The sequence below is a fragment of the Gekko japonicus genome, unplaced genomic scaffold (genome assembly GCF_001447785.1).
Source record: "Gekko japonicus isolate JY-2015 unplaced genomic scaffold, Gekko_japonicus_V1.1 scaffold404, whole genome shotgun sequence".
Taxonomy (NCBI): Eukaryota; Metazoa; Chordata; class Lepidosauria; order Squamata; family Gekkonidae; genus Gekko; species Gekko japonicus.
Window position 1 is genome coordinate 280,514 of NW_015174854.1, and position 16,459 is coordinate 296,972.

General features: G+C 45.0%; 1 protein-coding gene across 1 annotated transcript in view; it reads right to left on the reverse strand.

Annotated features, from left to right (window-relative positions):
- The window catches only part of FBXO28 (F-box protein 28), a 31,433-nt gene extending 16,138 nt beyond the window's left edge, over positions 1 to 15,295 (reverse strand). Inside the window, exon 1 of the mRNA XM_015424590.1 lies at positions 15,033 to 15,295. Within this exon, the coding sequence (XP_015280076.1) occupies positions 15,033 to 15,251 (219 nt within the window). The 5' untranslated portion in view covers positions 15,252 to 15,295. The remainder of the gene's footprint in view (positions 1 to 15,032) is intronic.
- Between the last annotated feature and the right edge of the window lie 1,164 nt (positions 15,296 to 16,459).

Below are 16,459 nucleotides of genomic sequence, written 5' to 3' on the forward strand. Positions count from 1 at the left end.
TGCAATTGTGCCCGTCTCAATGCACAAATCCCACGGCCCTGCATCTTGAAATGGCTTACTGATGATGGCCCCCAAAAAGTGCATATAGTGTGATACACACCCATTCTATGCTTACATTTTTCTGGATGCTTCCACATGAATTCTACAGGTTTTGCATTAAGTGTCTAATCAAACACACACAATCTGGGACAACTGCAGAGACTGCATGATGCTGATAGAAACCAGACCTCATAAACAGTTGACATTTCAGTTGCAGAAGAATTTATTGTGGGCAATAGCCAATATTGTCTTGCACAACTCTAACATAATAGACAAGGATGTTGCATGTTGGATTGGATTTCATGGTTTGACATGCATGCCAGAAGCCCTATGAGACTCTTCTGCAAAGCATGGTAGAACTATGTCTTGGTGTCTACCTATTGGTGGACTCTCCCCTCTTGCAGTGTTGTACCCTGGTAATATAAGTGACTAGGTAAAAATGCTTCTGCTTGTGGTTTTCACCAAATGAGGAATTGAGTTGGGCAAATGAGGCACAATCATTTCTGGCTGACCCTGTGTGATATTCCCTTGCCACTGAGTGTGTCTTCTAACAGGTCTAGGAGTATATGCAGGAAGGGGGGCTTGGTCTTGCCACAGATAACAGCATATATCAGGTCCTGACCAAAGGAGGAAACAAACCTACAGATATTAGTAGAGGTATCACCCATCTGCTGTGTTCTAATGAGTACTCCGTACAAAAATTTTGTAACAGTTTATACTACTACATACTACATTATATATGGTCCCACACCTTGAAACTGGGAGACTGCTGTGGGAGGTATGATAACAAGTTGGGGCTAGCCTCAGCATAAGCAGCAAAATAGTATGCTGTTAACTAATGCTTTATTATATTTATAATCAGTGTTCCCTCTAAGCTGAGTTAGTGTGAGCTAGCTCACAGTTTGTTAGCTTCCGGCTCACACATTTTTGTCTTCGCTCAGGAGGGATGGCTCCAGAGCAAACTAATTTATACAGTAGCCAAATCGCTTGCTCACAACTTTAATGCCAGTAGCTCAGAAAGTAGAATTTTTGCTCACAAGACTCCACAGCTTAGAGGGAACATTGTTTATAATATATAATATTTGCAATCTCTCAACATGGATACCCACTGATGTGAGGTTCATGTGTTCTATGACGGGAAGAGGTATAGCATGGAGTGGCACTGTAAGTTAGTACCCAGCAACCAGTGTACATTGAGAACTGGGGCCCAGTCCAAGAAGCTTGAGAACCACTGTGCTAGGAGACTATAAGAATCCCAAAAGGCAACACAGAAGGGACACCATCTGTGGAGAGAGTTCCGTACTCCTGCACTGCTCCCATTTGTTTAATTCTACAGAGGAAGCAGTCTTAGTTAATACCAACCCAACCAGCATTGCAACACCTGAAGCAAATGTTTTGGCATAGCTTTTCACATTGTGAGCCTAAGAACCCTTTATCAGATGCATGAAGTATTACTCTCAGACAACTTAAAGCCAGACAGGTACGTGATGCTGGTGCTTGTCCTGATGGATTGTTTTGTACCTATTGATGTGCATTTCTATTGCACCTTTGCACCATACTCTGAACAGCACATTTCTAGGGTATTTTTCCCCACCACTGAAAATAAACCTAGTTTCCTGAAACAGGAAGCAGCAGGCTTTTCAGAATCAAAAACCATATCCAGAGGAGCCCAATTGAATAGTTCTAAAACCAATTACATGGTCTATATGAGGTCCAAACATTTATGAAGTTAAAAAACCTTTAGATCTTACTATACCAAGGCTACATATTCTGTAAGTCTGCACTTCAGTGAAACATACACTGAGAAATCTCTGGATCCAAGCTATTGTTCTATGCCCTCTCCATTTCCCCTCCCTATTTCCCCCCACTGGGAAAGAAAGCAGAGGAAGAGTGGATAATAGCGCTGCAAAGCATCACAATTTTATCTTCAACAGAATGCTCCTTTTCTGCTGTTCTGGAGAGTTAGAAAAATATTAAGCACTTAGGCCTCTAATGTGCCTAGAAATCATATACCGTATATACTCGAGTATAAGCCGACCCGAGTATAAGCCGAGACTCCTAATTTTACCACAAAAAACTGGGAAAAAGTATTGACTCGAGTATAAGCCTAGGGTGGGAAATGCGAAATCGGATCGGATGCGAAATCGGATCGGATGGAAACACTCCCTGGCCGTCGGCCTGACATGGTGGCCCCCTTCCCTCACCAACCCGGCAAGCTGGCAAGTCCTGTCTCCCCTGCAGACAGCCAAGCCCCCACAGATAGAGAGAGAAAGCGCTGTCCGTCGCCCCCTCCTAGGGCCATTCATCTGTGCCGGGCGGCAGCAGCACCTCCATCAGGGGACGCGTCTTTTCCTGGGTGCTGCTGCTGGGGCTTTGGCAGCGGCCGCCTTTCCCCACGCGGCGGCAGAGGAGAAGAGGGTGGGAGGAGGGATGTGCGCGTGCGCCGAAGCTCTCCGGGGCCAAGGAATTCTAACCGCCCCGCCCGGAACAGCCAGTCCCGATTCAAGAGGCGGGGAGAAGAAGGGCGGGCGGGGGCTTGGCGCAGAGGGAGCTCCTGCGAGTGGCATTGGAGCCCTCCCCTCCCCGCTCGCATCCTCTTTCCGCTCCGAAGAAGGGCAGGGGCTCGAGGAGGAGGAGAAGGAAGAGGAGCCCACCCCCATGGCGCCCTCTACCTCCTCGCCGCCTTCCTCTCCCCTCCCTCCCCTGCTTCCCTCCCTCGCTGGGGAGAGAGAGAGCGCGCGAGAGGGGTGGGCGGGAAGAGACCCTCCCCACCGCCTTTCTTTTCTTTCTGCCGCGGCGGCATTTTCTGGGGTCATTTTTTTTTTCACTCGAGTATAAGCCGAGGGGGTGCTTTTTCAGCACAAAAAATGTGCTGAAAAAGTCAGCTTATACTCGAGTATATACGGTATTCCTGCCAGTTTTCTTTCCTGAGCAGAACCAGCATTTTAAAACATTATCTAGAGACCATATGAAGCCTGTCAAGCAGCACTAGAGATGACAGCTGTCCCCTTCTCCCCAACTATTTAGATATGTATGGTGCCCTCTAGGGCATCAGGATGAAGTTCTACTACAACACCAAAATCTCAGTATTTAATCAGATCTGACTTCTCCACCCTATACCAAAAATGAAGTTGACTTTCTTGAAGGCGAGATGTCACCAAATTGCAGGAGTAGACTGCCATCTAGTGGCAAGGCGTAGTATTGTAGCCACAGCTGAAGCCCCATGTACGAGCTTTTCTGTAAGAACTGATAATTGGAGACCAACACGATCTAGTTTAGTATCAAACAATCATGAATCAAAAATAAGGCAGCCAAGTTTGCAGTTATTCAGATAAGTAAATCGTAAACAGAAGGAAGAATTTTTAAACTGGGGGAGCAGATAAACAAATAGCACAAGCAGTTAATGAAAGTGCAAAGCAGAACCCATTGGGCAGGTCCCCACAAATTGTGGCTGGGCTTAGTAGCCAATTGTTTTCTTCTAGCCAGCTGCAAAACTCAATCCCATCACAATATTACCTGTAACAATAACGATTCTTAAATTGATAGGAGTTATGCTAATGGTTTTCATAAAAGGGAAACAAATTTCGAGCATAAAGAATGAAATATATCAGCATTTACTGCCTTCACCACTTCTAACTACTTGAATTACCATAAAACACTTAAAAACAGTTCATTAAAACAATACAATATTAAAATGCTAGCTATGTTATTTTGATGGCACAACAATGGCATCACTGCAGGAGTGTATTCCATAAGTTGTTTAAGTTTCCAGCTCTCTGATCTTCCTCAGATATAATCCGCGTGCACAGCCTGTCGGTAGCCAACTAGGGATCAGGCTCTACAGGTTTCAGATGTTGCTAATAGTGTTGTTAATAGTGGTGGCAGCTCCTAAAAAGCCTGGTGGAAGAGCTCCATCTTGCGGGCCCTGCGGAACGGTAAGAGGTCCCGCAGGGCTCTGATCTCTTCCTGGAGCTCATTCCACCAGTGTGGAGCTGCCACCAACCCTGGCCCAGGCCCTGGTTACAACCAACCTGGCATCCTTAGGACCTGGGAGGGCCAATCGGTTTTGTGACCCTGACTGTAGTGCTCTCTGGGGTATACATGTGGAAAGGCGGTCCCTCAGGTAAATCAGACCCTGGCCATAAACATTATCTGAGTGAACATTAGTGAAACTCTCTGGGCTGGGTTTAAGAAAGTTTTTGGTAGAAATGAGCAGCAAACCTGATTTCAGTTTTAATCTGAATTCTGTTTTTATCTACAAGAGAGCCAGTTTTCATCTACTAGAGAGCCAGTTTGGTGTAGTGGTTAAGTGCGTGGACTCTAATCTGGGAGAGCCGGGTTTGATTCCTCACTCCTCCACTTGCACCTGGCTGGATGACCTTGGGCAAGCCATACTTCTGGCACAGCTGTCCTTGAAAAAGAGCAGTTTCTGTCAGAGTTCTCTCAGCCCCACCTACTCCACAGGGTGTCTGTTGTGGGGAGGGGAAGGGAAAGGAGTTTGTAAGCCGCTCTGAGACACCTTTGGGTAGTGAAGGGCAGGGTATAAATCCAATCTCCTCTTTTCTTCTTCTACATAGCCACCAGCAGTGGGAAAATGAGGTTCTTTTCACAGTGACACTATGTGTGCTCTCTTATTCTTTCCAACTTCCCTCTCTGATGAGAAAGGAAAGGGAAGCAGACAACCAAAGATTTTGGCTGAAAATTGAAGTAAAAATCAGCTGCAAGCCATTTAATTTGAAGCTCTTGAAGGCACAATGCAAATCCCTTCACTTTTACAAGCCACATGCTGGGATTAAACACTATTCTTCCCTCTGGTGAGTGCTTTTGTGGAATGGTACCACTGGAAGAATAGATTCTTTTGAACTATGGTGCTGGAGAAGACTCTTGAGAGCCCCTTGGACTGCAAGAAGATCAAATCAGTCAATCCTAAAAGAAATCAACCCTGACTGTTCCCTGGAAGGCCAGATAATAAAACTGAAGCTCAAATACTTTGGCCACCAAATGAGAAGGGAGCACTCACTGGAGAAGACCCTGATGCTGGGAAAAATTGAAGGTCAAAGAAGACGGAGATGGCAAAAGATGAGATGGTTAGACAGTGTCATTGATGCAACGAACATGAAATTGAGCCAACTTCAGAGGACGGCGGAAGACAGGAGGGCCTGGCGGGAGCTGGTCAATGGGGTCGCGAAGAGTCGGACTCGACTGGGCAACTGAACAACAACAACCACTGGAACAAAAAAAACCCCAACCTTTATATATACTGCTTGGGTTGATACATGAGCTGAGGTCCAAGGATCTCACTGAATTCATTTGATTTGATTTCTAGCCCACCCTCCCCTTTGCAGCAGGGCTCAGGGTGGGTAACAGCAATGGTTAAAACAATAAATATAATATCAATTAAAATCCATTCCAATACAGCGAATAATCAAACGTGTGGCACATAAGGCACAATTTATGCCCTGCCTTTCTCCCCAGTGGGGACCCAAAGCAGCTTACATCCTTCTCCTCTCCTCCATTTTATGCTCACAATCACTTAGTGAGGTGTAGGTTAGGCTGAGAAAGTCCAATGGGCCCAAGGTCACCCAGAGAGCTTCCACAGCATGAGTAGGGATCCAGATCGGGATCTCTCATATCCTAGCCTCACACTCTAACCACTATTTCACACTAGATCTCCATTCATGGTAATGTCTGATGGGAAGAAACAAGTGTGGCGGCATAAGTTCCAAAAGTGTGGAACATAAGAAGAATTCTGTTGGATCACAGCAATGGTTGGTGACCCCGGGCCCTAAGGAGGCGAATCTTGTTGCAACAAGGTCCAGGTCCTTTTCAGTAGCGGCTCCTATCTGGTGGAACGAGCTCCTGGAAGAGATCAGGGCCCTGCGGGACATTTTGCAGTTCCGCAGGGCCTGTAAGACGGAGCTCTTCCGCCAGGCGTATGAGTAGGAGCCGCCACTGCTACTGGGATTACTATCACCTTTCGCCAGAGAGTACTACCACTGGAAGACCGTGTGACATCTAAACGGGGCCCAAGCCTTCCCCTGCTATGCAGAACGTGGAGTATGTTTTTCCTCTCTCTCTTGCATCCGGAATGGAAGTGAATTCTTAAATTGTTTTAATGTATTTCTTTACTGTAATTTATATGCACTTTGTGCTCGTGTAAGCCGCCCTGAGCCCGCTTGCGGGAAGGGCGGGGTATAAATGTAATGAAAATAAATAAATAAATAAATAAATAAATGGTCCATTCAGTTCAGTGTCCTAGTCCTTGGGGCCCAAGGTCACCCAGCGAGCTTCCATGGGGCATGTGGAGATTCCCGCCTAGGTCTTCCAGATACTAGTCCCAGACTCTTAGCCACTACACCACATTGGCTATCAGGTGAGGGCAGGGAGGACAGGAAATAATTTATAGTAAGACATGGCCCAGTCTTAACTAATTCAAGACTGAATACCACTTCCCCCCTCCAAAAGTATTTTAGATGCATAGTTAAATGCCAGTAGCTCACAAAATAGATTTTTTGCTCACAAGACTCCACAGCTTAGAGGGAGCACTGGTTGTAATCATTATTAGAACATTTATTAGCCGCTTTTCTCCCCTGCAGAACTCAAGGTGGCTTACAATATACATAAAACAATTATAAAAATCATAATTAAAACAATATGAATAAAACACACCTTCTTCAAGTCTCATTATTCCTGGAAAATAAATCCCATATCGTCTGAAATTAATCCCCCCTCCCCCAAAGGACCTTAGGGGCACAGCAAGAAGCTCACTGCAAATTACCAGTGAATAGCAGCTGGGGGGGGGGCACAGTTAAACTTGGCAATTATTAGGAACAGCATAGAAGTTAAACCAAGTATCAAAATGCTATCCAGTGCAATAAAGCAACTGATCCTGAAGAAGCTGGCAGGAGCACCAGGGAAGCATTCTTTCCTTTGTGAAAGGTAGGGTGCACTAGAATGAGCCAGCACCAGGCCCATAGCCATGGTGGGGCATTTCAGGGCTCCACCCCCTCAAATGTGAAACATGCCCCACAACAGCTGCTGCCCCTCCCCTCCCTCCTGTGACATAAAAAGTGCCCTCCAGCTGCTCGGCTGATGGGCCATTTAAATCTTGCAGCCACCCCTCTCCCTCCCCTCTTCCAAGATTTAAAGGGCCCGCTAGCTGATCAGCAGGCCCTTTAAATCTTGCAAGAGGTAAGGGAGAGGGGCAGCTGCCGGCTGCATGCCTTCCCTGAACTCCAAGCGGCTATTTCGCCACTTGGGAGATCAGGTGTGGGCAACCCCCACTAGAAAAACAGCATTTAAAGGGTTCCCTTTAAAGGGTTTAAAGGGTTCCCTTTAAATACTGTTTTTCTAGTGGGGGCTGCCTGCACATGATCTCCCAAGTGGCGAAATTATCCCTTCAAGTTCAGGGAAGGTGTGCGGCTGCCCCTCTCCGTCCCTGCTGCCCCACAAAATTTCCCCATGCCCCACTAACCCAACATTTCTGGCTACGGAGCTGGCCTGCGCTGAGAGACAGCCTTGGAGATCATTGTAGTTCTGGCAGCATCTGGAGAGCTTTTGCGGCCCCTTGAAAACACAGGGAGAGGGCACAGATCTTGGTGTCGGCCATAACTAAGCCTGCAGATGGTCTCCTAGGTGAGCAGCCTCTGACATGTTAGAACAATGTACATAAAAGGAGATTGGCAAACCAGAACTGTAACTCTGAGAGGGTTAGCTCCAAAGTCTGGGCCTGAGCTTGGTTGGAACAACCCCCCCCCCCCGCTTCTAAAGGGGTGGAAGAGCAGAAGTGACTTGATGTCAGCTAGACCCTTCCTGTGGATTGTCCCTGTTGCAGCAGGTGTTGCAGAACTCTGTGGTGTACGCAGAGCTGGAGATGACACAGAAAGGTAATCCAAGTGATCAGGGCAATGGGATCATCTTCACTATGAATGCCAGATGAGCAGGTGCATTAACCTGTTGCAGCCAAAATGAAGAATTGTGATCCAAACTGCTGTAAGCCTTCTCAAGTGCATGACTTGGCCATACAGCCCTGACAAAGTAAGATGTAACCTATGAAAATCTGAGCCACTATAGATTTTAGTCTTTAAGGTTTAATATCATACCTCCTTCCTCACCCACAAAGAGTTCAGAAACAGGGTGGTTTCAGAGATGACCATGGATGTGTGAAGATTTATCAAATACATTCACTTTGAAAATTGGGGCAGGAAGAACCCATCCAATGAAAGTAACTGGGAGCAGGCACAGTACAACAAGGTGAACTTTTCCAAGTAACTGTTAATTAACATACAGACTTTATTGCCAAGGGATTTATGATAGCCATTTGCATAGATGGCTTTCTAAAGGACTGTCCTGCTCAATAGGTATTAGGTATGATAGGTAGAAATTGAACCTCAACAGTCAGAGGCAGGATACCTCATTCAAACAAAGTGCTTAAAACCAAGTGCCAAGGATAAGCATCCCCTGGTTAGTTGCCAGCCAAACCCTGAACAGAGTACGGGGACAGATAAGATGTGGATCTGACACAAAATAATTTCAGTGTTCCGATATCTAACTCTTCCATCATTACTACACCATTCATGTGCTTCTGCATTATTTCTGGCTCATTTTAACCTTCTTTCTGCTTCCATCCAATTGTGTTTCATCTTTAAACAGATTGTATATCTGCAAGTAGAGCTTATTTTTAATCGATGTACAACAACCAGACATTTAAGCCATTTTGTCAGTAAGTATTAGTTGCCCAAATCTCAGAAGATTTTCATTTGTAGCAGCACTGCACAATACCGCAGCCATTTTGACAGGGGCTCAAATGAGTGATGCCAAAATTGAACAAGTCCCACCCTCACATTTAAGCCATGTCATCCTCCTTTATCCTCCTGTCTCCAGCATCCCATATGTCAGAGAATGATTTGGAGGGAATATAATCAAATAGAAATCCCCCAAAATACACACTGGTGCTTGTTGAATAGAAACTCCCAAACAGTTAGCTGTAACAAAAAGCAATATTTCTTAGAAGTGCTATATTGGCAAGGGAGATTCCACAGGATAGGTTTAGCCAAGTAAGATGGAAGAAAATCTGTTTAGAATGGGGAGAAATATTATAAGTCATCCCCAAGACATAACAATGAACCTGGCAGCCTGGTGCCATTTTCAAAGAGCAACGCTGCCTCGCTGTGTAGCTGGTAGTTTTATTGCTCCTGTGCATTACTTCTACTGGCCATTAGACTCCAGGTTGTGGTAACAAAAGTAAACATGGGGGGGGGGGATTTCTATATGCTGAAAACAGGAATGGCCTCCTATTTACCATAATCAGAGTTAGGGATATGTATTCTGCTTTCAAAACTGTGCCAAGGAAAGCATAAGTTCTATAACCTATGTAAGCTATGCATATTTGTATGTCTTGTGTCTTATAATTTATTCAGCTCCTGCTAGTCACTGGAAAGTAGAGAACAGCTATGAGGGTACTGAAACCTTTCCAGCCAGTTCCTAAAATATATTCAGTAAGCTTCTGCCTTCTGTTACTTCACCAAACATTTATATGCAAAAATTTTAAAGGAAGGCAACAATAAGGAACAATAATTCCACGAAATTTTCAGTATTTCCACAAAAATATCCAATAATCTCAACCACCTCTGAATTTATAGTGCCATGTGTTTTCCTGACAGTTATCTTAAAATACATTGCAAGAGTTGGCATAAGTCTTCTATCCAGATATAGTGGGGCATTCCATATACAGAAGAAGTCTTCTGAGCATGTTTCTGCACCCCTAAAGAGAACCGTATGCAGAAATTGGCTCTACATGTGCAGCTCCCTTTGCTCATTCAGCAGCCACAAGAGAGATCTTGAAAAATCAATTAAAATGGAATAACCTAGACAGCGACTAAGGATTAGTGACTTCAGTCCTTTCCTGCTCCCTTTCCTCACAAAACAGCGGACTGGTGGGATATTAATTTTTAAGGTTTCATTCACACACACACCACACTTTGTTGGACTGAGGTGGTTCACTGAGAAAGAAAGCATACTAAGAACAAACTTTTATAAATAGATGTGTAAACTGATGTCTTCAAAATGCTTGTAAAGAAAGCCGTTTTGAGAATCAAGCATAAGACCCACTAGGGGACTATGCCAAGCCCTGCAGTGATATTGCTACTACACCAAACAAAACTACCAGAATTGGCATAAATTGTATACTAGCAATCCTCATGCTGAAGCGTGTCAAATCTCCATGCTAGTCAGCATTTTCTTTCTAATGTGCCCACTTCTTCCACATCCTCCTTGATTACAAACTGATTCTGAAGTAGTACCTCCAGTCACTCTACCACACAATCCCAGAACATACCGGGGCACATAAACGTAGGCCTCCACATTACTGAGTTTTGCTACAAGTTTTGCTAACAAGACTCTGCTACAGTAGTGCTTTATTTGTATGCCACCACCTCTTCCTGTTTTCTAGATGATCCTACAACGGCTGAGTAAAATAGTCTTCAACCACGAACCTTTTTGTATATTGTTCTGGTCAAGCAGCTTTCCAGTAGCTGAAATCACAATGTCAAAGAAGAAAATGCACAATTTCTGGAATCCAAAGAGTTCCTTCAGGTATGTCCAAGTCCTCAGACATGGCTAGTGGGAACTGGTACTTTTAAAACAGCAGGCCCTTAATTCATGTTAAACAGTATACCAAAATTTTCCTTATGTCATACAACCTGAGTCCAGGTCCCCTTGAGCGAAGAGCCAGCGCTGTCCAAAGACGTTTCCGTGGTCATGTGGCCGGCATGACTAAACACCAAGGCGCACGGAACGCTGTTACCTTCCCACCGAAGTGGTACCTATTTATCTACTTGCAATTTCTTGCTTTCGAACTGCTAGGTTGGCAGGAGCTGGAACTAGAGACAGGAGCTCACCCTGTCTTGCGGCACCCGGGTCTTGAACCGCTGAACTACTGACCTTCCACAGCCTGCAGTTCAGCTTCTTAACCACTTGAGCCACCGCAGCTCCTTTTTAAAATAGCAGGCCCTTAATTCATGTTAAACAGTATACCAAAATTTTCCTCACCTTTGGAAGGGGTACGTCATACAACCTGAAGAACTACTGTTAGAACCATCTGAGTCCAGGTCCCCTTGAGCATGTAAATCTAGTTACACAGTTCTCTGGCTCCCAGCCAGTGTTCCCTCTAAGGTGAGTTAGTGTGAGCTAGCTCACAGTTTTTTAACCTCTGGCTCACAGATTTTTGTTTTAGCTCAGGAAGGATGGCTCCAGAGCAAACTGATCTATGCAGTAGCCGTAATTAAGTGAAGAACAGAGAGTGCAATTACAAGGCATCTTGAAGATGCAAGGAAAGGATATATTTTTACAAGAGCAAATGTGGCAGTGTTGGTGTGGATCAGAAGAGCCACGACTTGCTCAGTTGACTGTATTCATCTGTTTGATGAGCCCCATTTTTATGGACATTGCAATGAAAACCAGAAACTGCTGCTGTTCTACCATGAATTCATTTGACAGATATGCTGTTCTACCATGAATTCATTTGACGGATAAGATGCGTGAAACCTGTAATATAAAAATTTACCTATATCTTCTGAACCAAACTCTCCATCTGCAATTCTCCATATTTTTTTAAGCCTGACTTAAGCCTAAAGGCCAGTGGTCAAATGCAGGTTATGTTTTAATGGGAGAGTATTATTTAAATCTAAGCTTTAGTAGAAGATGACAGCCCCAAATAAGCCCTTGACTTATTCTGTACAACAAACAGCATGATCCAAATCATCCCAGGCAAAAGAATCCGAAGCAGAAAGAATCATAGCCAATACTGAAATTAAGTGGTACAAGTACAAATGGGCAGTCGCTAAGCTGAATGAGGGCAAGGGGCCAGGGCCAGCACATTGCCTTCAACAGGCAAAAACTAAGCCCCTGGGCAACTCTTTAAAGTAGGCAAGTTGCAGGACAGGCTTGTGCTTAATTCAACAGCACCAAACATATAAAAGGTATTATCAAGGAAGCATCAAAACAGATGACATGGGGCCACATTTCTGCTCCACCAAGCAAACAGAGACCTGAATGCTGGGCAAGGAAGCAACTGGATAGCTATAAGATATTTGATCTTTTAGCCAGCTAGTGAAGGCTTATCAGATTTGCACTAAATACCATGAAGACAGTAGACTCTCTACAATTACTTCTATAGAGGAAAGCAGGAAGTAACCTCACTAGGACCCTCAATGTCAATTGCTATGCACAGAGAGAATGGACAGTGTGTGGTTGTTTAGTTATATCAACATGATGGGCATGAAGTACACAATGCATCCGTTATCAAACAGAGAGTTCAGCACAAGCTTTATAAAGTGAACTGCATGCTTGCTGTCACTTTCTTACATTGCTTTAAAAATTTACCGAGTCTAGTTTTAAATATCACAGTGAAGAAGTAGCCATCACAACTACAATCCTCTGCAGCAGGGAATTTAAGTATCCACCTACACAAATGCTAATAATAATGACATTTAAGATAAGTTAGATAACAATCCCCCTCCAAGATTACAAATGTTTGTGGCAGAAAAAGGGCAATGGCATAATGAGAGAACCCAGCATTCTGAGACACATATTAACAATGTTCATCAAGATATTATCCATGCTTGTTTCTTCAAAGAGCTGTGGTGCCAATAAGAAGACCAACAACTAACACTGAAAGATGGAAGCCCTTTATAATACGTAAGATTTCTACAGCTTTACAAGTTAATTTTATTGTCTTGCTTGTAGATCTTAGCATACCAACAAGAAAGATAAAGCAAGCAAAATTGGCACATAGTCAAATGCTGTCATAAAAAGCCATCAGGAAGCAAATATCAATTGTCTTTAACACAATCAGTGACATGATTCTCCACACAAAGGTGCCTTGGCACCAAAATGACTAGAAGAAGCCTCTCTGGCAAAGATTTCCAGAGAAGGCCTAGAGAGACTCTGGAAGCACGCATGGGACCACGGGGGACCCATTTACATTAGTTTATAGCACTGAACATCAGACTATGTTAAACCACGAGTTAGCTCTTATCCCAAGATTTAGATGACAGTTATACTAAGAGAGGAGCTGCAGTGGCTCAAGTGGTTAAGACGCTGAACTGCAGGCTGTGGAAGGTCGGTAGTTCAGCAGTTAGAGACCTGGGTGCCGCATGATGGAGTGAGCTCCCATGTCTAGTTCCAGCTCCTGCCAACCTAGCAGTTTGAAAGCAAGGAATTGCAAGTAGATAAATAGGTACCACCTCGGTGGGAAGGTAACAGTGTTACGTGCGCCTTGGCGTTTAGTCATGCCGGCCACATGACCACGGAAATGTCTTCGGACAGCGCTGGCTCTTCGGCTTTGAAACGGAGATGAGCACCGCAACCCTAGAGTCAGATTCAACTGGCTTTCGAGCAAGGGAACCTTTACCTTTATCCCCCGAGAACATAATGACTATTTACAGGTGCTGCAAAACAAGAATGTTTTAGTCTTACTACAGGGAAATGCTGGCAATTGTCTGGGTTTTATTCTGCAGCTAGCTTAATATGACTAACAAAAATGAGAGGTTTAGGAGAATTGTCCAAACTTCAGATTATCGTTCTGCTTTGTTATGTTTACATTCTAAAGTATTCCAATCTATTGCTTTTTTATGAAAAATAATCTAAATGAAACCATCAATAATTAAATAAATGTTAAGTATTTTTCTGTTTCCAATAAAGGCATTGCCCTCATTTTAAAGCTGCCCTTTTCCCTTGGATGAACTGTCATCAAAGCATAGGTTCTTTTACAGTATATTTGACCACAATTCAATATATTAGTGTGGTATGTTTAACTAATGAATCTCACAACACTGAAAAGTGCCATAGAAACTGCATACAAACCCAAGGCATATATTGCCGGCAGCTTGCCTCTTTGCATTGTTAAAACCTGAAAGGAGAAACCTAATGCAAATAAGAGAAGGGCAGTTCTAGAGATGATGCTAATCATATCAACAGATAAAACACAGAGAAACTAAAACTACGAATGACCATCCTTGTAGGGTGAAGGAGGAATAAGACAAAAACGGCTTCCCTAAAACACAAGAATCTAGACCAGGGGTGTCAAACATGCGGCCCAGGGGCTGGATCAGACCCCCGGAGGGCTTTTATCAGGCCCACAGTGGAACTGGGTGTCTTCTGCTTCTTCTTCCAGTTCTGCTGCTGCTGCATAATCGTAGGTTTGCAGCTTACAGATACACACCTGAATAGCATACTCAAGATTGCAATAGGACAGACATTTTGGTACAATAATTCAGAGCAAGAGGTGTCAGTTATCAGACACTGTTAAATAAACAAAATATTGCAAGAGTACTAATGTTTTAAGCATGTTATTATTTTAAGTTAAAAAAAAAACCTTTGTGTTTGTGTCCTTTATAAAGTGTATATCTCTGCTACCTGGCATTCCATTTTATGACACACATGGCCCAGCCCAACAAGGTCTCATTTATGTCAGATCCAGCCCTCATAACAAATGAGTTCGACACCCCTGATCTAGACAGATTTCCTACAGAGATGATGAACATATGATCCAAGGGTCCCTGTTCCCAGTACCTAGGCATCAGTCTTCGCGTATTGGAAAGGGTACAAAACGAAGGCCAAAAGCTCCCTTAGAAGCTTTTCTACACGTGGCCCTCACCCTCTAACCCCACCCCCAATTCCTTCAAAGGGAATACCAACGGAAGAGGTTAGGCAGTCCCCCCCCCCACACACACACAACCTTTTCCTTCCCTCTTTTACTGATCCCAGGCCGCCACCACTCAAAGGATTAAGAGCCATGACCCGCGGGGGTCGGAGAGAGACTAGATCTCCACCAAGTGCAAACGGCACTGGCCGTCCCGTGGGGCGGGCGGCGGCGAATACTTTTCTCTCTTGCTTTTAACCGCGATGCCCTCCAACCCCTCGCCAGGCAACCCGGCGGCGTTCCGATCTCCTCCACCACCACCACACACCCCTTCCACGACCCAGCCCCTCACCAGGCGGAGCTGGCTGGTCTCGTCGTAGGACAGGAAGCTGAGGATGTTCTCGATGGCTACGATGGGCAGCCCCACCAGCGTGTTGCTCTGCGGGAGTTGCTCCAGGGGCTGCGTTTCCCCCCGGGGCTGTGGAGGCGGCGGAGGGGACAACCGCGCCGGGTCCATAGCGCCTCCTTCCCCCTCCGACAGGAGCCGCTCAGCCGCCGCCAACGCCGCCATCTTGGGGCCTGTCTCTTCCTCGGCTCCGGGAGGGGGCACTTCCTGTGGCGACGATCCCGCCTCCTTCTCCGGCGGAGACGCTTAAAGAGACAGGCGCCCTCCTTCCCGCGAACGCGCGAGATGAGGGCGGGACGGGGGACGTAAGTTTAGGAAGAGAAGCTCCCGTCTTGACAGGCATGCGACTTCTGTCCTCTCAACCCAGACATGTTTAGGTTGGCTGTGGGTCCTTAGGGCCAAACAAATAGTGTAGATTCACGTAAGTACGTGGATCACTAAACCTGATGGCTGACTCCGCGGCTGAATCTGAGAACTGACCCTGTTGGGAAGGCTTGTAGGAGGTTTTGTGAACGGGAGGAAATTAACATCTACTGCAGCCTATTCGGGCATGCAAACACGAATGACAGGAACGTCTTTTAGGAACAATGGTAGATGCTGGAATGCCCATTGGATATAATGGGAGCCGGGAATGCCAATCGACTCTCATGGGCTCCATTGAAATACATTACAGCATTAAAATTGAAATGAAACGTGGCCCAGATAGACTGCTCTGGAACTGGAATGATGGTCCCTACGAACAGAATCTGTGGTCTGGGACTGCAGTGAAAGCCCCCATAGTCGAATGATGGTCCCTTGAACTGTAAATGTTCTGCAACTGGAATGACAACCCCCAGGGTGGAATGAGGGTCCCTGGGAATAAAATGAGTGGTCTGGGACTGGCATGACAGCCCCTGGGAGTAGCATAAGTGTTCTGGGACTGGAACAAGAACAGTTTCCAGGTTCTTACCAGAAATTACACCATCAATTTCTTTCCATGGCTACCAAAGTATGCCTCCAGGAACAACCTCTGCTACAAGACTCTTTGTCATTATCTGATAAAGATACCAGCTGATTATCAATCTACCCAAAAGAGTCATGCCAGGGCAACTTCACTTCATAAGGCTACATGGACTTTTGTTTCAGCCGCAGACAATGGTATCATGCAGCTTGCCTATCATCAGTCACCATCAAACTGCCAATGTATTTCATTTGGAAACAGTGTGTGGTTTAGAGATGATATTAAGGTAGTTTTGATCAACAGTTAATGCTGTATGGGTAAATATGAATACTTTCTGTAATTGCCATAGTGAACGGCGGGGTAAGAGTTAAGAGTTTGTGTCGAGAGGTAGGGGTGCCAAAGGGAAGGTAAGAAACAGAGAGTTGTTTACCTG